At 57.5% G+C, this 26,946-nt stretch overlaps 1 protein-coding gene across 5 annotated transcripts in view; it reads left to right on the top strand.

Annotated features, from left to right (window-relative positions):
• Positions 1–26,946, top strand: part of shep (alan shepard) — a 336,340-nt gene that overhangs the window by 138,460 nt on the left and 170,934 nt on the right. Inside the window, exon 1 of one of the 5 annotated variants that reach the window (XM_071691042.1) lies at positions 12,773–13,203. The exons of the other annotated variants lie outside the window; for them this stretch is intronic. Coding sequence (XP_071547143.1) covers positions 13,147–13,203 — 57 coding nt within the window. The 5' untranslated portion in view covers positions 12,773–13,146. Of the gene's footprint in view, positions 1–12,772; positions 13,204–26,946 lie in introns of those variants that run through there. 5 annotated transcript variants of the gene reach the window in all.

The raw sequence follows: 26,946 nt of genomic DNA, 5'->3' as shown, positions 1-26,946 counted from the left end.
TAGCCAGGCCACCAGCCAACCCCTAGCTAGCCAGGCCACCAGCCAACCCCTAGCTAGCTAGGCCACCAGCCAACCCCTTAGCTAGCCAGACCACCAGCCAACCCCTTAGCTAGCCAGGCCACCAGCCAACCCCTTAGCTAGCCAGGCCACCAGCCAACCCCTAGCTAGCCAGGCCACCAGCCAACCCCTTAGCTAGCCAGGCCACCAGCCAACCCCTTAGCTAGCCAGGCCACCAGCCAACCCCTAGCTAGCCAGGCCACCAGCCAACCCCTTAGCTAGCCAGGCCACCAGCCAACCCCTTAGCTAGCCAGGCCACCAGCCAACCCCTTAGCTAGCCAGGCCACCAGCCAACCCCTTAGCTAGCCAGGCCACCAGCCAACCCCTTAGCTAGCCAGACCACCAGCCAACCCCTTAGCTAGCCAGGCCACCAGCCAACCCCTTAGCTAGCCAGGCCACCAGCCAACCCCTTAGCTAGCCAGGCCACCAGCCAACCCCTTAGCTAGCCAGGCCACCAGCCAACCCCTTAGCTAGCCAGACCACCAGCCAACCCCTTAGCTAGCCAGGCCACCAGCCAACCCCTTAGCTAGCCAGACCACCAGCCAACCCCTTAGCTAGCCAGGCCACCAGCCAACCCCTTAGCTAGCCAGACCACCAGCCAACCTCATGGGTAAGTTGTGTCTAGCAGCGAGAGGTGAAGGTTTGTAGAGACCCGGGAGGTGTGGGGTGGAGGTTAGGGCATGGGTTAGAGGCTGGGAGGCGTGTGATGAAGGCGCGGGCGGGGCGCGGGTAGTGGAACATAAAGGTGACATAACGAAGGGTTCTCTCGCCGGTTGGAGATCAGCTGATTTTCAAGCGAGATCAGCTGACCACTTGGGATCCTTAGGTCCCCCTTCATCCCCTCCCCCAGCGCCAGACTTCCTCCCACCCCAACCATCCCCACCCCTGGCCCCAGACTTCCTCCCACCCCAACCATCCCCACCCCTGGCCCCAGACTTCCTCCCACCCCAACCATCCCCACCCCTGGCCCCAGACTTCCTCCCACCCCAACCATCCCCACCCCTGGCCGCATGCTTCCTCCCACCCCAACCATCCCCACCCCTGGCCCCAGACTTCCTCCCACCCCAACCATCCCCACCCCTGGCCGCATGCTTCCTCCCACCCCAACCATCCCCATCCCTGGCCCCAAGCTTCCTCCCACCCCAACCATCCCCACCCCTGGCCCCAGGCTTCCTCCCACCCCAACCATCCCCACCCCTGGCCCCAGGCTTCCTCCCACCCCAACCATCCCCACCCCTGGCCCCAGGCTTCCCCCACCCCAACCATCCCCACACCTGGCCTCAGGCTTCCTCCCACCCCAACCATCCCCCACCCCTGGCCCCAGGCTTCCTCCCACCCCAACCATCCCCACCCCTGGCCCCAGGCTTCCTCCCACCCCAACCATCCCCACCCCTGGCCCCAGGCTTCCTCCCACCCCAACCATCCTCGCCCCTGGCCCTAGGCTTCCTCCCACCCCAACCATCCCCACCCCTGGCCCCAGACTTCCTCCCACCCCAACCATCCCCACCCCTGGCCCCAGGCTTCCTCCCACCCCAACCATCCCCACCCCTGGCCCCAGACTTCCTCCCACCCCAACCATCCCCACCCCTGGCCCCAGGCTTCCTCCCACCCCAACCATCCCCACCCCTGGCCCCAGCTTCCTCCCACCCCAACCATCCCCACCCCTGGCCCCAGGCTTCCTCCCACCCCAACCATCCCCACCCCTGGCCCCAGGCTTCCTCCCACCCCAACCATCCCCACCCCTGGCCCCAGGCTTCCTCCCACCCCAACCATCCCCACCCCTGGCCCCAGGCTTCCTCCCACCCCAACCATCCCCACCCCTGGCCCCAGGCTTCCTCCCACCCCAACCATCCCCACCCCTGGCCCCAGGCTTCCTCCCACCCCAACCATCCCACCCCTGGCCCCAGGCTTCCTCCCACCCCAACCATCCCCACCCCTGGCCCCAGGCTTCCTCCCACCCCAACCATCCCCACCCCTGGCCCCAGGCTTCCTCCCACCCCAACCATCCCCACCCCTGGCCCCAGACTTCCTCCCACCCCAACAATCCCCACCCCTGGCCCTAGACCTCTTCCCACCCCAACCTTCCCCACCCCTGGCCCCAGGCTTCCTCCCACCCCAACCATCCCCACCCCTGGCCCCAGGCTTCCTCCCACCCCAACCATCCCCAAACCTGGCCCAGGCTTCCTCCCACCCCAACCATCCCCACCCCTGGCCCTAGACCTCCTCCCACCCCAACCATCCCCACCCCTGGACCCAGACTTCCTCCCACCCCAACCATCCCTACCCCTGGCCCCAGGCTTCCTCCCACCCCACCCATCCCCACCCTTGGCCCCAGCTTCCTCCCACCCCAACCATCCCCACCCCTGGCCCTAGACCTCCTCCCACCCCAACCATCCCCACCCCTGGCCCCAGACTTCCTCCCACCCCAACCATCCCTACCCCTGGCCCCAGGCTTCCTCCCACCCCACCCATCCCCACCCTTGGCCCCAGGCTTCCTCCCACCCCAACCATCCCCACCACCTGGCCCCAGACTTCCTCCCACCCCAACCATCCCCACCCCTGGCCCCAGGCTTCCTCCCACCCATCCCCACCCCTGGCCCCAGGCTTCCTCCCACCCCACCCATCCCCACCCCTGGCCCCAGGCTTCCTCCCACCCCAACCATCCCCACCCCTGGCCCCAGGCTTCCTCCCACCCATCCCCACCCTTGGCCCCAGGCTTCCTCCCACCCCACCCATCCCCACCCCTGGCCCCAGGCTTCCTCCCACCCCAACCATCCCCACCCCTGGCCCCAGGCTTCCTCCCACCCATCCCCACCCCTGGCCCCAGGCTTCCTCCCACCCCAACCATCCCCACCCCTGGCCCCAGGCTTCCTCCCACCCCAACCATCCCCACCCCTGGCCCCAGGCTTCCTCCCACCCCAACCATCCCCACCCCTGGCCCCAGGCTTCCTCCCACCCCACCCATCCCCACCCCTGGCCCCAGGCTTCCTCCCACCCCAACCATCCCCACCCCTGGCCCCAGACTTCCTCCCACCCCAACCATCCCCACCCCTGGCCCCAGGCTTCCTCCCACCCCACCCATCCCCACCCCTGGCCCCAGGCTTCCTCCCACCCCACCCATCCCCACCCCTGGCCCCAGACTTCCTCCCACCCCAACCATCCCCACCCCTGGCCCCAGGCTTCCTCCCACCCCAACCATCCCTACCCCTGGCCCCAGGCTTCCTCCCACCCCAACCATCCCCACCCCTGGCCTCATGCTTCCTCCCACCCCAACCATCCCCACCCCTGGCCCCAGGCTTCCTCCCACCCCAACCATCCCTACCCCTGGCCCCAGACTTCCTCCCACCCCAACCATCCCCACCCCTGGCCCCAGACTTCCTCCCACCCAAACCATCCCCACCCCTGGCACCAGACTTCCTCCCACCTCAACCATCCCCACTCCTGGCCCCAGACTTCCTCCCACCCCAACCATCCCCACCCCTGGCCCCAGACTTCCTCCTACCCCAACCATCCCCACCCCTGGCCCCAGACTTCCTCCCACCCCAACCATCCCCACCCCTGGCCCCAGACTTCCTCCCACCCCAACCATCCCCACCCCTGGCCGCATGCTTCCTCCCACCCCAACCATCCCCACCCCTGGCCGCATGCTTCCTCCCACCCCAACCATCCCCACCCCTGGCCCCAGACTTCCTCCCACCCCAACCATCCCCACCCCTGGCCCCAGGCTTCCCCCACCCCAACCATCCCCACCCCTGGCCCCAGGCTTCCTCCCAAACCCAACCTTCCCCACTCCTAGCCCCAGGCTTCCTCCCACCAAACCTATCCCCACCCCTGGCCCCAGGCTTCCTCCCGCCCCAACCATCCCCACCCCTGGCTCTAGACCTCCTCCCACCCCTGGCCTCAGGCTTCCTCCGACCCCAACCATCCCCACCCCTGGCCCCAGGCTTCCTCCGACCCCAACCATCCCCACCCCTGGCCCCAGACTTCCTCCCACCCCAACCATCCCCACCCCTGGCCCCAGGCTTCCTCCCACCCCAACCATCCCCACTCCTGGTCCCAGACTTCCTCCCACCCCAACCATTCCCACCCCTGGCCCCAGGCTTCCTCCCACCCCAACCATCCCCACCCCTGGCCCCAGGCTTCCTCCCACCCCAACCATCCCCACCCCTGGCCCCAGGCTTCCCCCAACCCCAACCATCCCCACCCCTGGCCCCAGGCTTCCTCCCACCCCAACCATCCCCACCCCTGGCCCCAGGCTTCCCCCAACCCCAACCATCCTCGCCCCTGGCCCCAGGCTTCCTCCCACCCCAACCATCCCCACCCCTGGCCCCAGGCTTCCTCCCACCCCAACCATCCCCACCCCTGGCCCCAGGCTTCCTCCCACCCCAACCTTCCTCACCCTCTGGCCCCAGACTTCCTCCCACCCCAACCATCCCCACCCCTGGCCCCAGACTTCCTCCCACCCGAACCATCCCCACCCCTGGCCCCAGACGTCCTCCCACCCCAACCATCCCCACCCCTGGCCCAAGGCTTCCTCCCACCCCAACCATCCCCACCCCTGACCCCAGGCTTCCTCCCACCCCAACCATCCCCACCCCCTGGCCCCAGACTTCCTCCCACCCCAACCATCCCCACCCCTGGCCCCAGGCTTCCTCCCACCCCAACCATCCCCACCCCTGGCCCCAGGCTTCCTCCCACCCCAACCATCCCCACCCCTGGCCCCAGGCTTCCTCCCACCCCAACCATCCCCACCCCTGGCCCCAGGCTTCCTCCCACCCCAACCATCCCCACCCCTGGCCCCAGGCTTCCTCCCACCCCAACCATCCCCACCCCTGGCCCCAGGCTTCCTCCCACCCCAACCATCCCCACCCCTGGCCCCAGGCTTCCTCCCACCCCAACCATCCCCACCCCTGGCCCCAGGCTTCCCCCACCCCAACCATCCCACCCCTGGCCCCAGGCTTCCTCCCACCCCAACCATCCCCACCCCTGGCCCCAGGCTTCCTCCCACCCCAACCATCCCCACCCCTGGCCCCAGGCTTCCTCCCACCCCAACCATCCCCACCCCTGGCCCCAGATTCCTCCCACCCCAACCATCCCCACCCCTGGCCCCAGGCTTCCTCCCACCCCAACCATCCCCACCCCTGGCCCCAGGCTTCCCCCACCCCAACCATCCCCACCCCTGGCCCCAGGACTCCTCCCACCCCACCATCCCCACCCCTGGCCCCAGGTGTCTCCTCCCCAACCATCCCCACCCCTGGCCCCAGGCTTCCCCCAACCCCAACCATCCCCACCCCTGGCCCCAGGCTTCCCCCACCCCAACCATCCCCACCCCTGGCTCCAGACTTCCTCCCACCCCAACCATCCCCACCCCTGGCCCCAGGCTTCCCCCACCCCAACCATCCCCACCCCTGGCTCCAGGCTTCCTCCCACCCCAACCATCCCCACCCCTGGCCCCAGACTTCCTCCCACCCCAACCATCCCCACCCATGGTCCCAGGCTTCCTCCCACCCCAACCATCCCCACCCCTGGTCCCAGGCTTCCCCCACCCCAACCATCCCTACCCCTGGCCCCAGGCTTCCTCCCACCCCAACCATCCCTACCCCTGGCCCCAGGCTTCCTCCCACCCCAACCATCCCCACCCCTGGCCTCAGGCTTCCTCCCACCCCAACCATCCCCACCCCTGGCCCCAGGCTTCCTCCCACCCCAACCATCCCTACCCCTGGCCCCAGACTTCCTCCCACCCCAACCATCCCCACCCCTGGCCCCAGACTTCCTCCCACCCCAACCATCCCCACCCCTGGCCCCAGACTTCCTCCCACCCCAACCATCCCCACCCCTGGCCCCAGACTTCCTCCCACCCCAACCATCCCCACCCCTGGCCCCAGACTTCCTCCCACCCCAACCATCCCCACCCCTGGCCCCAGACTTCCCCCAACCCCAACCATCCCCACCCCTGGCCCCAGGCTTCCTCCCACCCCAACCATCCCCACCCCTGGCCCCAGGCTTCCCACACCCCAACCATCCCCACCCCTGGCCCCAGGCTTCCCCCAACCCCAACCATCCCCACCCCTGGCCCCAGGCTTCCTCCCACCCCAACCATCCCCACCCCTGGCCCCAGGCTTCCCCCAACCCCAACCATCCCCACCCCTGGCCCTAGACCTCCTCCCACCCCAACCATCCCCACCCCTGGCCGCATGCTTCCTCCCACCCCAACCACCACCCGTGGCCCCTAGGCTTCCTCCCACCCCAACCGTACCCACTCCAGGCCTCAGACTTCCTCCCACCCTTGGCCCAAGGCTTCCTCCAACCCCCACATCCCCACCCATATCCACCCCCACCTCTGACCCAAGGGCTCCAACCCCCACATTCCCACTCTTGGCCCTAGGCTTCCTCCCACCCCAGGCCCCAGGCTTCCTCTCACCCCCATATTCTCACTCCTGGTCTCAGGTTTCCTCCCAGTGTAACCCCTCCCTACCCATGGCAAAAATGTCTACACAGGCCTTTCTCCCTACCCCTGACTCCTGGATATCTCTTCAAGGGCCTTACCCCTATCTGTGGCCCCAGGAGGTCTCCCTGCATCTTTTGATCCCAGTGTTTGTGTGTGATGACTGTACTGCTGTACTGAGGGTGTGTGATGACTGTACTGCTGTACTGAGGGTGTGTGATGATTGTACTACTGTACTGAGGGTGTGTGATGATTGTACTACTGTACTGAGGGTGTGTGATGATTGTACTACTGTACTGAGGGTGTGTGATGATTGTACTACTGTACTGAGGGTGTGTGATGATTGTACTACTGTACTGAGTGTGAGTGATAACTGTACTGCTCTACTTAGTGTGTGTGGTGACTGTACTGCTCTATTGAGTATGTGTGATGCCTGTACTGCTCTACTGTGTGTGTGTGTGTGTGTGTGTTTGTATTTGATGACTGTACTGCTCTACTTAGTGTGTGTGGTGACTGTACTGCTCTATTGAGTATGTGTGATGCCTGTACTGCTCTACTGTGTGTGTGTGTGTGTGTGTGTGTATGTGTGTGTTTGTATTTGATGACTGTACTGCTCTACTGAGTGTGTGTGGTGACTGTACTGCTCTTCTGAGTATGTGTGATGCATGTACTGCTCTACTGAGTGTGTGTGGTGACTGTACTGCTCTTCTGAGTATGTGTGATGCATGTACTGCTCTACTGAGTGTGATGACTGTACTGCTCTAGTGAGTGTGTGTGATGACTGTGCAGCTCTACTGAGTGTGTTTGGTGACTGTACTGCTCTATTGAGTGTGTGTGATGATTGTACTGCTCTAGTGAGTGTGTGATGACTATACTGCTCTAGTGTGTTTGGTGACTTTACTGCTCTACTGAGTGTGTGTGATGACTACTGCTCTACTGAGTGTGAGTGGTGACTGTACTGCTCTACTGTGGGTGTGGTGACTACTGCTCAAGTGAGTGTGTATGGTGAATGTACTTCTCTATGAGTGTGTGTGGTGACTGTACTGCTCTATTGAGTGTGTGTGGTGACTGTACTACTCTACTGTGTGTGGTGACTGTACTGCTCTACTAAGTGTGTGATGACTGCACTGCTCTATTGAGTGTGTGTGGTGACTGTACTACTCTACTGTGTGTGGTGACTGTACTGCTCTACTGCGTGCGGTGACTGTACTGCTCTACTGTGTGTGGTGACTGTACTGCTCTACTGTGTGTGTGTGTGTGTGTGTGTGTGTGTGTGTGTGCGTGTGTGTGTGTGGTGACTGTACTGCTCTACTGAGTGTGTGTTATGACTGTACTGCTCTACTGAGTATTTGTGATGACTGTACTGCTCTACTGTGTGTTTGGTGACTGTACTTCTCTAGTGAGTGTGTGATGACTGTACTGCTCTACTGAGTGTTTGTGATGACTGTACTTCTCTACTGTGTGTTTGGTGACTGTACTACTCTTCTGAGTGTGTGTGTGTGATGACTGTGCTGCTCTACTGAGTGTGTGATGACTGTACTGCTGTAGTGTGTGTGTGTGATGACTGTCATGCTCTACTGAGTGTGTGTAGTGACTGTACTGCTCTACTGTTGGTGTGGTGACTGTACTGCTATACTGAGTGTGTGTGGTGACTGTACTGCTCTACTCTGTGTGTGTGTGTGTGTGTGTGTGTGTGTGTGTGTGGTGACTGTACTGCTCTACTGAGTGTGTGTTATGACTGTACTGCTCTACTGAGTGTTTGTGATGACTGTACTGCTCTACTGTGTGTTTGGTGACTGTACTTCTCTAGTGAGTGTGTGATGACTGTACTGCTCTACTGAGTGTTTGTGATGACTGTACTTCTCTACTGTGTGTTTGGTGACTGTACTACTCTTCTGAGTGTGTGTGTGTGTGATGACTGTGCTGCTCTACTGAGTGTGTGATGACTGTACTGCTGTAGTGTGTGTGTGTGATGACTGTACTGCTCTACTGAGTGTGTGTGGTGACTGTACTGCTCTACTGTTGGTGTGGTGACTGTACTGCTATACTGAGTGTGTGTGGTGACTGTACTGCTCTACTGAGTGTGTGGTGAGTGTACTGCTCTACTGTTGGTGTGGTAACTGTACTGCTATACTGAGTGTGTGTGGTGACTGTACTGCTCTACTGAGTGTGTGTGGTGACTGTACTGCTCTACTGTTGGTGTGGTGACTCTACTGCTATACTGAGTGTGTGTGGTGACTGTACTGCTCTACTGAGTGTGTGTGGTGACTGTACTGCTCTACTGTTGGTGTGGTGACTGTACTGCTATACTGAGTGTGTGTGGTGACTGTACTGCTCTACTGAGGGTATGTGGTGACTGTACTGCTCTACTGAGGGTATGTGGTGACTGTACTGCTCTACTGAGTGTGTGATGACTGTACTGCTCTAGTGTGTGTGATAACTTTACTGCTCTAGTGTGTGTGGTGACTGTACTGGTCTACTGAGTGTGTGATGACTGTACTGCTCTACTGAGTGTGTGTGGGGACTGTACTGCTCTAGTGTGTGGTGACTGTACTGCTGTACTGAGTGTGTGTGGTGACTGTACTGCTCTACTGAGTGTATGTGGTGACTGTACTGCTCTACTGAGTGTGTGGTGACTACTGCTCTACTGAGTGTGTGGTGACTGTACTGCTTTACTGAGTTTGTGTGTGTATGGTGACTGCACTGCTCTACTGAGTGTGTTTGATGACTGTACTGCTCTGTTGAGTGTGTGTGATGCCTGTACTGCTCTACTGAGTTTTGTGGTGACTGTACTGCTCTACTGAATGTGTGTGGTAACTGAACTGCTCTACTGAGTGTGTGATGACTGTACTGCTCTTCTGAGTGTGTGATGACTGTATTGCTCTGCTGAGTGTATGTGATGACTGTACTGCTCTACTGAGTGTATGTGGTGACTGTGCTGCTCTACTGAGTATGTTTGGTGACTCTACTGCTCTACTGAGTGTGTGTGGTGACTCTACTGCTCTACTGAGTGTGTGTGATGACTGTACTGCTGTACTGAATGTGTGTGATGACTACTGCTCTAATGAGTGTGTGGTGACTGTACTTCTCTACTGAGTGTGTGATGACTGTGCTGTGGTGAACATTGGCAGGTAATGGCAGCAGGTGTGGTGGTGGGAGGGTAGATGTGAGTGGATGGTAGTAGTGGATGGGTAGTAGCATCAGGCGTTGTGGTGAGAGGTCAACAGTGGTTGGTTAGTGGCATCAAATGTGGTGGTGCGAGGTCAACAGTGGATGGGTAGTGGCAGTAGGTGTGGTGGTGGGAGGTCAACAGTGGATGGGTAGTGGAATCAGGTGTGGTGGTGGGAGGTCAACAGTGGGTGGGTAAGTGGCAGCAGGTGTGATGGTGGGAGGTCATCAGTGGGTGGGTAGTGGTAGCAGGTGTGGTGGTGGGAGGTCAACAGTGGATGGGTAGTGGCAGCAGGTGTGATGGTGGGAGGTCAACAGTGGGTGGGTAGTGGGGGCAGGTGTGGTGATGGGAGGTCAACAGTTGGTGGGTAGTGGCATCAGGTGTGGTGGTGGTGGGTCAACAGTGGGTGAGTAGTTTCAGCAGGTGTGGTATTGAGAGGTCAATAGTGGGTGGGTAGTGGCAGCAGGTGTGTTGGTGGCGGATCATCAGTGGGTGGGTAGTGGTACCAGTTGTCGTGGTGGAAGGTCAACTGTGAGTGGGTAGTGGCATTAGGTTTGGTGGTGGGAGGTGAGCAGTGGGTGGTTAGTGGCATCATATGTGGTGGTGGGAGGCCAACAGTGGGTAGGTAGTGGCATCAGGTGTGGTGGTGGGAGGTCAACATTGGGTGGGTAGTGGCATCAGATGTGGTGATTTGAGGTCAACAGTGGGTGGGTAGTGGCAGCAAATGTGGTGATGGTGGGTCAACAGTGTATGGGTAGTGGCATCAGGCGTCGTAGTGGGAGGTCAACTGTGAGTGGGTAGATTCATTAGGTGTGATGGGAGGTCAGCATTGGTGGGAAGTGGCATCAGATGTGGTGGTAGGTCAACAGTGGGTGGATAGTGGCATGAGGTGTGGTGGTGGAAGGTCAACAGTTGGTGGGTAGTGGCATCAGATGTGGTGGTGGGAGGTCAGCAGTGTGTGGGTAGTGGCATCAAATTTGGTGGGAGGTCAACAGTGGGTGGGTAGTGACATCAGATGTATTGGTGGGAAGTCGATAGTGGATGGTTAATGACACAGGTGTGGTAGTGGAGGAGTAGTAGCAGCAGGTGTGGTGGTGGGAGGTCAACAGTGGGTGGTTAGTGGCATCAGTGGGAGGTTAGCATTTGGTTGGTAGTGACAGCAGGTGTGGTGATGGAGTGGGTATTGGCGGTGGGAGGTCAACAGTGGGTGGGTAGTGGCAGCAAGTGTGGTGGTGGAAGGTCAACAGTAGGTGGGTAGTGGCATCAATTGTGGTGGTGGGAGGTCAACAGTGGGTTGTTAGTGGTATCAGGTGTAGTGGTGAGAGGTCAACAGTGGGTGGGGAGGTGCATCAGGTGTGGTGGTTGGAGGTCAACAGTGGGTGGGTAGTGGCGTGAAGTGCTGTGTGGGAGGTCAACAGTGGGTGGGTAGTGGCATCAGGTGTGGTGTTGGGAGGTCAACAGTGGGTGGGTAGTGGCATCAGGTGTGGCGGTGAGGTCAACAGTGGGTGGGTAGTGGCATGAAGTGCTGTGTGGGAGGTCAACAGTGGGTGGGTAGTGGCATCAGGTGTAGTGGTGAGAGGTCAACAGTGGGTGGGGAGTGGCATAAGGTGTGGTGGTTGGAGGTCAACAGTGGGTGGGTAGTGGCATGAAGTGCTGTGTGGGAGGTCAACAGTGGGTGGGTATTGGCATCAGGTGTGGTGTTGGGAGGTCAACAGTGGATGGGTAGTGGCATCAGGTGTGGTGGTGGGAAGTCAACCGTGGGTGGGTAGTGGCATCAAGTGTGTTAGTGGGAGGTCAACAGTGGGTGGGCAGTGGCTTCAGGTGTGGTGTTTGGAGGTCAATAGTGCGTGAGTAGTGGCATCAATTGTGGTTGTCGGAGGTCACAATGGGTTGTTAGTGGCATCAGTTGTAGTGGTGGAGGTCAACAGTGGGTGGTTAGTTACAGCAGGTATGGTAGTGGAGGGGTAGTGGCAGCAGTTGTGGTGGTGGGAGGTCGAGTGGGCGGGTAGTGGCATCAGGTGTGGTGGTGGGAAGTCAACCTTGGGTGGGTAGTGGCATCAGGTATGGTGGTGGGAGGTCAGCGGTGGGTGGGTAGTGACGTCAAGTGTGATGGTAGGAGGTCAACGTTAGGTGGGTAGTGGCATCAGGTGTGGTGGTGGGTCAACAGTGGGTGGGTAGTGGCATCAGGTGTGATGGTGGGATCAGCGGTGGTTGGGTAGTGGCATCAAGTGTGGTGGTGGGAGGTCAGCAGTGGGTAGTTAGTGGCATCAGGTGTGATGGTGGGAGGTCAACAGTGGGTGGGTAGTGGGAGCAGGTGTGGTGGTGGGAGGTCAACAGTGGGTGGGTAGTGGGAGCAGGTGTGGTGGTGGGAGGTCAACAGTGGGTGGGTAGTGGGAGCAGGTGTGGTGGTGGGAGGTCAACAGTGGGTGGGTAGTGGGAGCAGGTGTGGTGGTGGGAGGTCAACAGTGGGTGGGTAGTGGGAGCAGGTGTGTTGGTGGGAGGTCAACAGTGGGTGGGTAGTGGGAGCAGGTGTGTTGGTGGGAGGTCAACAGTGGGTGGGTAGTGGGAGCAGGTGTGTTGGTGGGAGGTCAACAGTGGGTGGGTAGTGGGAGCAGGTGTGGTGGTGGGAGGTCAACAGTGTGTGGGTAGTGGGAGCAGGTGTGTTGGTGGCAGGTCAACAGTGGGTGGGTAGTGGGAGCAGGTGTGGTGGTGGGAGGTCAACAGTGGGTGGGTAGTGGGAGCAGGTGTGGTGGTGGGAGGTCAACAGTGGGTGGGTAGTGGGAGCAGGTGTGTTGGTGGGAGGCCAACAGTGGGTGGGTAGTGGTAGCAGGTGTGTTGGTGGCAGGTCAACAGTGGGTGGGTAGTTGCAGCAGGTGTAGTGGTTGGAGATCAACAAAGGGTTGGTAGTGGTATCAGGTGTGGTGGTGGAAGGTCATCAGTGGTGGGTAGTGGAATCAGGTGCGGTGTTGGGAGGTCATTTGGTGGGCAGTGGCATCAGGTACTGGCAGTAGCTTGTCACGTGCAGAAGAGGTAGGGTGGGTGGCATCACGTAGTGTTGCGGGTGGTGGTGGGTGTGGTGGGCGGTTCAGAAAGGCCACGTGACTATGACGTCAGTGCGCGGGAGTCCCACATCGGCGCCGCCCTCAGTGCTTGGGTGGCGGCCACGCGAGCCACATGGTAGATGTGTGAGTGGCAGGTGTGGCGGGTGTGGGAGTGGCCTGTAACAGCAGGAGCAGTGTTGTGAGTGGCGGGGCGGGGCATTATACCGCGGCGGGGCATGCCCCAGCCCCACCCCGGCCACTCCATCCTCAGTTATGTGTCTCAGTCATTACTGGCTTCCCTAGCTAGGGTCGGTCCCAGCAGCAGCCTGCAGTGTTGGCTGGAGGGAGGGTGGCCTGTGTCCGGCAATGATGGTCAGCTGGAGTGGGTGTACTGTGGTATATAGTGTGGTGGGGCCAAGACCCTAGCTGCCAGGATGGCTACTCGTCACGAACCGCCAGCCCATCACAGGAAGCCCTTCACCAGAGCGTCGGTCAGTATGTCTCGCACGTTTTCCCTCCATATAACCACTACCTCTATTCCTGCCCTCCACCACTACCCTCCAACGTCCTATCGCACCCTTTACCACTCTCGCATCACTACTACCCCGTTGTAACCACTATCACATGCTCTGCAACTCTGTCGCAGTAACAGCCAACTTTTCGCATCCACCACAACCTTGTCGCACCAACCACCCCCTAGTGGCATCCTCTACAATCCTGTCTCACCCACTGCCACCTTCCCTGACCATCTACCACCATGTCACACCCACCGCCACCCAGATGTATTCTTTACATAACTTGCATGCAGCATCACCCTGTCGCACCCAGTACATCCTTTATGCACTCACTACCACCCTGTCGCACCCAGCACAACCCTGCCACTGCTACCCGCACACCCTGCCATCCTCACACCCGCCACCCCTCTCTCGCTTCCATTACAATCATATCGCACTCTACAATCCTTTCCTACTCACTACAACCTTGTCACACCCACCGCAACCCTGTCGTACTTATTACAACACTATCGTCCCCATGAGAAACTTCTCTCACCACTACAGTCCTTTCGCGCTCAGTGCCATCCTCGCATCCACAATTACCCCGTCGCACCCACTGCCACCCAGTTACACTTCAACACAGCTCTGTTTCACCTCCTACAACTCTGTTGCACCCACTATCACCATGTCACCTTCCATCACAACTCAGGTTCTTCCACTAACATCCGCGATAACCCTGTCGCACCCACCACAACCCTGTTACATCCATGACAACCTTGTCCTACCACCGTGTCGCACTCATGAGGAACCTGTCACGTGTGTGATAACTCTTTTTCCTTGTCACTAGCGTTTTGTAAACACTGTCACCTCCCTCCCTGTCACACTCATGACAATCATCTCGAATCCACTGCTACCGTGTCGCACCCACTACTACCGTCGCACCTACTACTACCCTGTTGTACCCACTACTACCCTGTCGCTCCACTGCCACCCTGTCGCACCCACTACCACCATGTCGCGTACACTACTACCCTGTCACATCCACTACCATCCTGTCGCACCCACTACTACCGTCGCACCTACTACTACCCTGTTGTACCCACTACTACCCTGTCGCATCCACTGCCACCCTGTCGCACCCACTACCACCATGTCGCGTACACTACTACCCTGTCACATCCACTACCATCCTGTCGCACCCACTACTACCCTGTCGCACCCACTACTACACTATCGCATCCACTACCACCCTGTCGTACCCAATACTACCCTGTCGCGTCCATTACCACACTTGCACCTACTACCATCCTGTCGCCCCCACTACCACCCTGTCGCACTAACCACTACCCTGTCGCACCCACTACCACATTGTCGCACCCAGTACTACCCGGTTGCATCCACTACTACCCTGTCGCACCAACTACTGCCCTGTCGTATCCACTACCACCCTGTCGCACCCACTACTACCCTGTCGCATCCACTACCACCCTGTCGCACCCAATACTACCCTGTCGCATCCATTACCACACTCGCACCCACTACCACCCTGTCGCAGGTAACTACTACCCTGTCGCACCCACTACCACATTGCCGCACCCACTACCACCTTGTCGCACTTAACAACTACCCTGTCTCATCCACTACCACCTTGTCGCACCTACTGCCATCCTGTTGCACTCACTACCACCCTGTCGCACCCACTATCACCCTGTCCGCATCAACTATCCCCCTGTCGCACGCACTACTACCCTGTAGCATCCACTACCACCCACTGCCACCCTGTTGCACCCACTACTGCCCTGTGGCATCCATTACCATCTCACCCACTACCTCCCTGCCGCACCCACTACCACCTTGTCGCACTGCTACCCTGTCGCACTCACTACCATTCTGTCGCACTCCTACTACCCTGTCGCACACACTACCACCCTGTCGCACACACTACCACCCTGTCGCACCCACTGCTAATCTGTCGCATCCACTACCACCCAGTCGCATCCACTACCACCTTGTCGCACCCAGTACTACCCTGTCGCATCCACTACGACCATATCGTTCCCACTACTACCCTGTTGCATCCCCTACCACCCTGTGGCATCCACTACCACCCTGCAACATCCACCACCTTCCTGTCGCACCCACTACTACCCTGGCGCATCCCCTACCACCCTGTCGCATCCACTACCACAATGTTGCATCCACTACTACCCTGTCGCATCCACTACCACCCTATCGCATCCACTGCTACCCTGTCGCACCCACCGCTACCCTGTCTCACCCACTACTTCCCTGTCGCATCCCCTACTGTCCTGGCGCATCCACTACCAAGCTGTGGCATCCACTACCACAATGTCGCATCCACTACTACCCTGTCGCATCTACTGCCACCCTGACGCGTCCACTACTACCTTGTCGCACCCACTACTACCCAGTGGCATCCACTACTACCCAGTGGCATCCACTACTACCCAGTGGCATCCACTAATACCCTGTGGCATCCATTACTACCCTGTCACAATCACTACTAACCTATCGCACCCACTACCACCCTGTCGCATCCACTACTACCCTGTCGCATCCCCTGATGCCCTGGCGCATCCACTACCACCCTGTCGCATCCACTACCACAGTGTTGCATCCACTACTACCCTGTCGCATCCACTACCACCCTATCGCATCCACTACTACCCTGTCGCACCCACTACCACCCTGTCGAATCCTCTACTACCCTGTCGCATCTCCTACTACCCTGACGCATTCACTACCGTCCTGTCGCATCCGCTACCACCCTGTCGCATCCACTGTCACAATGTTGCATCCACTACTACCCTGTCTCATCTACTACCACCCTATCGCATCCACTACTACCCTGTCACGCCCACTGCTACCCTGTCGCATCCCCTACTGCCCTGACGCATCCAATACCACGCTGTCGCATCCACTACCACCCTTTCGCATCCACTACCGCCCTGTCGCACCCACTACTGCCCTGTCGTATCCACTACCACCCTGTCGCACCCAATACTACCCTGTCGCATCCGTTACCACACTGTCTCACCCACTACCATCCTGTCGCACCCACTACCACCCTGTCGCACTAACTACTACCCTGTCGCACTAAGTACTACCCTGTCGCACCCACTACCACCCTGTCGCACCCACTACCACCCAGTCGCACCCACTACTACCCTGTCGCATTCACTACTACCCTGTCGCACCCACTACTACCCTGTGGCATCCACTAATACCCTGTGGCATCCATTACTACCCTACCACATCCACTACTATCCTGTCCCACCCACTACCACCCTGTCGCATCCACTACTACCCTGTCGCATCCCCTGCTGCCCTGGCGCATCCACTACCACCCTGTCGCATCCACTACCACATGTTGCATCCACTACTACCCTGTCGCATCCACTACCACCCTATCGCATCCACTACTACCCTGTCGCACCCACTACCACCCTGTCGAATCCACTACTACCCTGTCGCATCTCCTACTGCCCTGACGCATCCACTACCGTCCTGTCGCATCCACTACCACCCTGTCGCCTTTACTACCACATTGTTGCATCCAGTACTACCCCGTCGCATCTACTACCACCCTATCGCATCCACTACTACCCTGTCACGCCCACTGCTACCCTGACGCATCCCCTACTGCCCTGATGCATCCACTACAACCCTGTCGCATCCACTACCACCCTTTCGCATCCACTACTGCCCTGTCGCACCCACTACTGCCCTGTTGCACCCAATACTACCCTGTCGCATCCATTACTACACTGTCGCACCCACTACCACCCTGTCGCACCCACTACCATCCAGCGCCCCACTACTACCCTGTCGAATCCACTACCACCTTGCACCCAATACCACCCTGTCGCACTCACTATCACCCTGTCGCACCTACTATCACCCTGTCGCACATACTATCACCCTGTCGCACCCACTATCACCTTGTCGCACCCACTACTACCCTGTCGCATTGACTACCAACCTCGCACCCACTGCCACCCTGTCACACCCACTACTGCCTTGTTGCATCCATTACCATCTTCTCGCACCCACTACCTCCCTGCCGCACCCACTACCACCTTGCGCACTCTCTACTACCCTATCGCACCCACCACCACTCTGTCGCACTCACTACGACCCTGTCGCACCATCTACCACCCAGTCGCACCCACTGCTACCCTCTCGTATCCACTAACACCCAGTCGCAACCACTACCACCTTGTCGCACCCAGTATTACCCTGTCGCATCCACTACGACCATATCGTACCCATTACTACCCTGTAGCATCCCCTACCACCCTGTGGCATCCACTGCCACCCTGTGACATCCACCACCTCCCTGTCGCAACCACTACTACCCTGTCGCACCCACTACCACCCTATCGCACCCACTACTACCATGTCGCACCCACTACCACCCTATCGCACCACTACTACCCTGTCACACCCACCGCTACCCTGTCTCACCTTGTCGCATCCCTTACTGCCGTGGCGCATCCACTACCACCCTGTCGCATCCACTCCCACAATATCGCATCCGCTACTACCCTGTCGCATTCACTGCCACTCTGTCGCATCCACTATTACTCTGTCGCACCCACTACTACCCAGTGGCATCCACTAATACCCTGTGGCATCCATTAATACCCTGTCACATCCACTACTACCCTGTGGCATCCACTACCACCTTGTCACATCCACTACCACCCTGTCGCACCCACTACTACTCTTTCGCACCAACTACTACCCAATGGCATCCACTAATACCCTGTGGCATCCATTACTACCCTGTCACATCCACTGCTACCGTGTGGCATTCATTACTACCCTGTCGCATAAACTGCTACCCTCTCGCACCCACTACCACCCTGTCGCCCTCACTGTTACCCTGTCGCTCTCACTACTATCTTGTCGCATCCACTACCACCCTGTCGCACCCACTAGCACGCTGTCGTACTCTACTACCCTGTCGCACCCACTACCACCCTGTCGCACCCACTACAACCCTGTCGCACTCGCTATCACCTTATCGCATCCACTACCATCCTGTCGTAACCCCTACCACCCTGTCTCACCCACTACCACCCTTTTGCATCCACTATTGCCCTGTCACATCCACTACCTCCCTGTCGCATCCACTACCATCCTGTCGCATCCACTATCGCCCTGTCACATCCACTACCACCCTGTCGCAACCACTACCACCCTGTCTCACCCACTACTACCCTGTCGCAACCTCTACCACCCTGTCGCATCCACTATTACCCTTTCACATCCATTACCACCCTGTCACTTCCACTTCTACCCTGTCGCATCCACTACCACCCTATCGCACCCACTACCACCTTGTCGCATCCACTACCACCCTGTCGCATCCACTACCACCCTGTTGCACCCACTACTACCAAGTCGTATCTGCTACTTTCATGTTGCATCTACTACCACCCTGTCGCATCCATTACACTACCCCAACCTTCTCATTCTATTGGCACCAACCTCCCCAGTACACCACCAACCTCCCCAATACACTAAACCAACCTCCCAGTTCACTACACCAACCTCCCAGTGCACTACACTAGCTAGCCTCCTAGTATACTGCACCAACCTCACAGTACACAGCACCAACCTTTCCAGTACACTATACAAACCATCTCGGTACATTGCACCAACTTCCTCAGTACACTACACCAACATCCCAGTATTCTGCGCCAACCTTCCCCGTACATTGCACTAACCTCCCCAGTACACTGCACCAATTTACCAGTACATTACACTAACTTCCCCAGTACACCACCAACCATCCAGTATACTGCACCAACCTCCCAGTACACTACACCAACCTCCCCAGTACACCACCAACCTCCCCAATACACTAAACCAACCTCCCAGTTCACTACACCAACCTCCCAGTGCACTACACCAGCCTCCTAGTACACTGCACCAACCTCCCAGTACACAGCACCAACCTCTCCAGTACACTATACAAACCATCTCAGTACACTGCACCAACTTCCTCCGTACACTACACCAACCATTGGAGTACATTGCACAAACCTCCCAGTACATTACACCAAACTCTCCAGTAGCTGCACTTACCTCCCAGCTCATTACAACCTCCCCAGTACACGCACCAAACTCCCAGTACACTACACCAACCTCCCAATAAACCGCCAACCTTCCCAGTGCACCACGCCACCCTCCCTAGCACACTACACCAATCCCCTCAGAACACTGCACCAACCTCCTAGTACGCTACACCAACCTCTCCAGTAACCACCAACCTCTAAGTACACTACACCAACCTCCCAGTACATTGCACCAACTTCCCCAGTACACTACACCAACCTCCTCAGTACACCACACCAACCTCCCCAGTACACTGCACCAACCTCCCCAGTACACCACCAAACTCCCCAATACACTGTACCAACCTTCAGCACACTACACTATCCTCCCCAGTATACTACACCAGCCTCCCAGTACACCACCAACCTCCCTGTACATTGCCCCAACCTCCTAGTACACTACTCCAACCTCCCCAGTACACCACACCAACCTCCCTAGAACAGCACCAACCTCCATAGTACACCATCAACCTTCCAAGTACACTACACTAACCTCCCCAGTACACAACACTAACCTTCCCAGTAAACCACCAACCTCCCAGTATTCTCCACCAACCTCCCCAGTACTCTACACCAACCTCCCCAGTACACTACACAAACCACCCAATACACCTCACCAACCGCCCCAGTAAACATCAGCTGCTTCAATATATTCCAACCGCCTCAGTGCACAGAATCCTCCCCACTAACTGCCCCAGTATACACCAACCACCCCAGTAATCCACACTAACTGCCCCAGTATACACCAACCACCCCAGTAACCCACACTAACTGCCCCAGTATACACCAACCACCCCAGTAATCCACACTAACTGCCCCAGTATACACCAACCACCCCAGTAACCCACCTTAACCGCCCCAGTATACACCAGCCACCCCAGTAACCCACACTAACTGCCCCAGTATACACCAACCACCCCAGTAATCCACACTAACTGCCCCAGTATACACCAACCACCCCAGTAACCCACCTTAACCGCCCCAGTATACACCAGCCACCCCAGTAACCCACACTAACTGCCCCAGTATACACCAACCACCCCAGTAACCCACACTAACTGCCCCAGTGTACACCAACCACCCCAGTAACCCACACTAACTGCCCCTGTATACACCAACCACCCCAGTAACCCACACTAACTGCCCCAGTATACACCAACCACCCCAGTAACCCACACTAACTGCCCCAGTGTACACCAACCACCCCAGTAACCCACCTTAACTGCCCCAGTATACACCAACCACCCCAGTAACCCACACTAACTGCCCCAGTATACACCAACCACCCCAGTAACCCACACTAACTGCCCCAGTATACACCAACCACCCCAGTAACCCACACTAACTGCCCCAGTATACACCAACCACCCCAGTAACCCACCTTAACTGCCCCAGTATACACCAACCGCGCCTGGCAGTAACCCACCATAACCACCCCAGTAACCCACCTTAACTGCCTCAGTATACACCAACCGCTCCTGGCAGTAACCCACACTAACTGCCTCAGTATACACCAACCGCCCCTGGCAGTAACCCGCACTAACTGCCTCAATATTCACCAACCACCCAGTAACCCACACTAACTGCCTCAGTATACACCAACCGCCCCAGTAACCCACACTAACTGCCTCAGTATACACCAACCGCCCCAGTAACCCACACTAACTGCCTCAGTATACACCAACCGCCCCAGTAACCCACACTAACTGCCCCAGTATACACCAACCACCCCAGTAACCCACCTTAACTGCCCCAGTATACACCAACCACCCCAGTAACCCACACTAACTGCCCCAGTATACACCAACCACCCCAGTAACCCACACTAACTGCCCCAGTATACACCAACCACCCCAGTAACCCACCTTAACTGCCCCAGTATACACCAACCGCCCCTGGCAGTAACCCACCATAACCACCCCAGTAACCCACCTTAACTGCCTCAGTATACACCAACCGCTCCTGGCAGTAACCCACACTAACTGCCTCAGTATACACCAACCGCCCCTGGCAGTAACCCGCACTAACTGCCTCAATATTCACCAACCACCCAGTAACCCACACTAACTGCCTCAGTATACACCAACCACCCCAGTAACCCACACTAACTGCCTCAGTATACACCAACCGCCCCAGTAACCCACACTAACTGCCTCAGTATACACCAACCGCCCCAGTAACCCACACTAACTGCCTCAGTATACACCAACCACCCCAGTAACCCACACTAACTGCCTCAGTATACACCAACCACCCCAGTAACCCACACTAACTGCCTCAGTATACACCAACCGTCCCAGTAACCCACACTAACTGCCTCAGTATACACCAACCGCCCCAGTAACCCACACTAACTGCCTCAGTATACACCAACCGCCCCAGTAACCCACACTAACTGCCTCAGTATACACCAACCGCCCTTGGCAGTAACCCACACTAACTGCCTCAGTATTCACCAACCGCCCAGTAACCCACACTAACTGCCTCAGTATACACCAACCGCCCCAGTAACCCACACTAACTGCCTCAATACCAGCCTCCCTAGTTCACCACACCAATTCCCCTCCCCAATACACCACACCAGCCTCCATTGTACACCACACCAACCTCCCCAGTACACCACACCAACCTCCCTAGTACACCACACCAACCTCCCTAGTACACCACACCAACCTCCCTAGTACACCACACCAACCTCCCTAGTACACCACACCAACCTCGCCAATACGCCACACCAACCTCCCTAGTACACCACACCAGCCTCCCTAGTACACCACACCAACCTCGCCAATACGCCACACCAACCTCCCTAGTACACCACACCAACCTCCCTAGTACACCACACCAGCCTCCCTAGTACACCACACCAACCTCGCCAATACGCCACACCAACCTCCCTAGTACACCCCCACCTACCAGTACACCACAAGTATCCTTTTTTTTTTTTTTCTTACCATAACAGTGTTATCACGCCTGCAGCAGGGGCACAGTGTAATCTCCCCAGGACAGGAGCCTTTCACTACCACAGCAGTTGAGCACTAACTTCCTCAGCAGTTTATCACTAACTATCACAGAGTTCCTTACCAACTACCACAGCAGTTGAGCACCAACTACCACAGCAGTTGAGCACCAACTACCACAGCAGTTGAGCACTAACTTCCTCAGCAGTTTATCACTAACTATCACAGAGTTCCTTACCAACTACCACAGCAGTTGAGCACCAACTACCACAGCAGTTGAACACCAGCTACCACAGCAGTTCATCTCCAACTACCACAGCAGTTGAGCACCAAATACCACAGCAGTTGAACACCAGCTACCACAGCAGCTCATCTCCAACTACCACAGCAGTTGAACACCAACTACCACAGCAGTTGAACACCAGCTACCACAGCAGCTCATCTCCAACTACCACAGCAGTTGAGCACCAACTACCACAGCAGTTGAACACCAGCTACCACAGCAGCTCATCTCCAACTACCACAGCAGTTGAGCACCAACTACCACAGCAGTTGAACACCAGCTACCACAGCAGCTCATCTCCAACTACCACAGCAGTTGAACACCAACTACCACAGCAGTTGAACACCAGCTACCACAGCAGCTCATCTCCAACTACCACAGCAGTTGAACACCAACTACCACAGCAGTTGAACACCAGCTACCACAGCAGCTCATCTCCAACTACCACAGCAGTTGAGCACCAACTACCACAGCAGTTGAACACCAGCTACCACAGCAGCTCATCTCCAACTACCACAGCAGTTGAACACCAACTACCACAGCAGTTGAACACCAGCTACCACAGCAGCTCATCTCCAACTACCACAGCAGTTGAACACCAACTACCACAGCAGTTGAACACCAGCTACCACAGCAGCTCATCTCCAACTACCACAGCAGTTGAACACCAACTACCACAGCAGTTGAACACCAGCTACCACAGCAGCTCATCTCCAACTACCACAGCAGTTGAACACCAACTACCACAGCAGTCTAACCCATCTACCACAGCAGCTCATCTCCAACTACCACAGCAGCTTATCTCCAACTACCACAGCAGTTGAGCACCAACTACCACAGCAGTTCATCACCAGCTACCACAGTAGTTCACCAACTACCGCAGGCACCAGGGCAGTACATCATCATCATCATCACCTACTGCAGCAGTACGTCAGCAGGCACCAGGGCAGTACATCATCATCACTTACTGCAGCAGTACGTCAGCAGACACCAGGGCAGTACATCAACATCATCATCACCTACTGCAGCAGTACGTCAGCAGGCACCAGAGCAGTACATCATCATCATCATCACCTACTGCAGCAGTACGTCAGCAGGCACCAGGGCAGTACATCATCACCACCTACTGCAGCAGTACGTCAGCAGGCACCAGGGCAGTACATCATCACCACCTACTGCAGCAGTACGTCAGCAGGCACCAGGGCAGTACATCATCATCACCTACTGCAGCAGTACGTCAACAGGCACCAGGGCAGTACATCATCATCATCATCACCTACTGCAGCAGTACGTCAGCAGGCACCAGAGCAGTACATCATCATCACCTACTGCAGCAGTACGTCAGCAGGCACCAGGGCAGTACATCATCATCATCACCTACTGCAGCAGTACGTCAGCAGGCACCAGGGCAGTACATCATCATCATCATCACCTACTGCAGCAGTACGTCAGCAGGCACCAGGGCAGTACATCATCATCACCTACTGCAGCAGTACGTCAGCAGGCACCAGGGCAGTACATCATCATCATCATCACCTACTGCAGCAGTACGTCAGCAGGCACCAGGGCAGTACATCATCATCATCACCACCTACTGCAGCAGTACGTCAGCAGGCACCAGGGCAGTACATCATCACCACCTACTGCAGCAGTACGTCAGCAGGCACCAGGGCAGTACATCATCATCACCTACTGCAGCAGTACGTCAGCAGGCACCAGGGCAGTACATCATCATCACTTACTGCAGCAGTACGTCAGCAGGCACCAGGGCAGTACATCATCATCATCACCACCTACTGCAGCAGTACGTCAGCAGGCACCAGGGCAGTACATCATCATCATCACCTACTGCAGCAGTACGTCAGCAGGCACCAGGGCAGTACATCATCATCACCTACTGCGGCAGTACGTCAGCAGGCACCAGGGCAGTACATCATCATCACCTACTACAGCAGTACGTCAGCAGGCACCAGAGCAGTACATCATCATCATCACCACCTACTGCAGCAGTACGTCAGCAGGCACCAGGGCAGTACATCATCATCATCACCACCTACTGCAGCAGTACGTCAGCAGGCACCAGGGCAGTACATCATCATCACCTACTGCAGCAGTACGTCAGCAGGCACCAGGGCAGTACATCATCATCATCACCACCTACTGCAGCAGTACGTCAGCAGGCACCAGAGCAGTACATCATCATCATCACCTACTGCAGCAGTACGTCAGCAGGCACCAGGGCAGTACATCATCATCATCACCACCTACTGCAGCAGTACGTCAGCAGGCACCAGGGCAGTACATCATCATCATCACCTACTGCAGCAGTACGTCAGCAGGCACCAGAGCAGTACATCATCATCATCACCTACTGCAGCAGTACGTCAGCAGGCACCAGGGCAGTACATCATCATCACCACCACCTACTGCAGCAGTACGTCAGCAGGCACCAGGGCAGTACATCATCATCATCACCACCTACTGCAGCAGTACGTCAGCAGGCACCAGGGCAGGACATCATTACCACCTACTGCAGCAGTACGTCAGCAGGCACCAGGGCAGTACATCATCATCACCTACTGCAGCAGTACGTCAGCAGGCACCAGAGCAGTACATCATCATCATCACCTACTGCAGCAGTACGTCAGCAGGCACCAGGGCAGTACATCATCATCATCACCACCTACTGCAGCAGTACGTCAGCAGGCACCAGGGCAGTACATCATCATCACCTACTGCAGCAGTACGTCAGCAGGCACCAGGGCAGTACATCATCATCACCTACTGCAGCAGTACGTCAGCAGGCACCAGGGCAGTACATCATCATCATCATCACCTACTGCAGCAGTACGTCAGCAGGCACCAGGGCAGTACATCATCATCATCACCACCTACTGCAGCAGTACGTCAGCAGGCACCAGGGCAGTACATCATCATCACCTACTGCAGCAGTACGTCAGCAGGCACCAGGGCAGTACATCATCATCATCATCACCTACTGCAGCAGTACGTCAGCAGGCACCAGGGCAGTACATCATCATCACCTACTGCAGCAGTACGTCAGCAGGCACCAGAGCAGTACATCATCATCATCACCTACTGCAGCAGTACGTCAGCAGGCACCAGGGCAGTACATCATCACCACCTACTGCAGCAGTACGTCAGCAGGCACCAGGGCAGTACATCATCACCACCTACTGCAGCAGTACGTCAGCAGGCACCAGAGCAGTACATCATCATCATCATCACCTACTGCAGCAGTACGTCAGCAGGCACCAGGGCAGTACATCATCATCATCATCACCTACTGCAGCAGTACGTCAGCAGGCACCAGGGCAGTACATCATCATCATCACCACCTACTGCAGCAGTACGTCAGCAGGCACCAGAGCAGTACATCATCATCATCACCTACTGCAGCAGTACGTCAGCAGGCACCAGGGCAGTACATCATCATCATCATCACCTACTGCAGCAGTACGTCAGCAGGCACCAGGGCAGGAAGCCCTTATGCAGGAGGTCAGTAGGTAGGGTGGGTGGGCGGGCATGGAGAGCCCAGGAACAGTAGCGAGCGGTGTGCTGTTCCCGAGCAGCAGTGGAGGGCTGACCTTGAACCAGTGGCTGGCCTGGCCTAGTGAGTGAGCCTAGCTACCAGGCCAGCCAGCCAGCCAGCCAGCCAGCCACCACACTCCTCCCGACGACCCTTAGATCGATGGTCCCCCCTCCCCCCCTCCCTCGCCTCCAGTCCCTACCTCCTCCTGCTTGCTGGTATCCAGGAATACCTGCTGATCTAACAGTACTCTACCATCCTGCCCACACTGTACACCCACACTGCCTCCTGCCCACACTGCACACCCACACTGCCTCCTGCCCACACTGCACACCCACACTGCCTCCTGCCCACACTGTACACCCACACTGCTTCCTGCCTACCCTGCACACCCACACTGCATCCTGCCCACCCTGCACACCCACACTGCCTCCTACCTACCCTGCACACCCACACTGCATCCTGTCCACCCTGCACACCCATACTGCCTCCTGTCCACCCAATCTGCACACCCCCACTGCTTCCTGCCCTCTCTGCACACTCACACTGCCTCCTGTCCACCCTGCACACCCACTGCCTCCTGTCCACCCAATCTGCACACCCTCACTGCTTCCAGCCCTCTCTGCACACCCACACTGCCTCCTGTCCACCCTGCACACCCACACTGCCTCCTCCCCTCCTTGCACACCCATACTGCCTCCTGCACACTCACACAGCCTCCTGCCCACACTGCACACCCACACTGCCTCCTGCCAACCCTGCACACCCACACTGCCTCCTCCCCTCCCTGCACACTCACAC

Source organism: Panulirus ornatus, chromosome 50 (genome assembly GCF_036320965.1).
Source record: "Panulirus ornatus isolate Po-2019 chromosome 50, ASM3632096v1, whole genome shotgun sequence".
Taxonomy (NCBI): Eukaryota; Metazoa; Arthropoda; class Malacostraca; order Decapoda; family Palinuridae; genus Panulirus; species Panulirus ornatus.
Note: the sequence above shows the minus strand (reverse complement) of the source record. Positions and strands in the feature narration are given on the sequence as shown.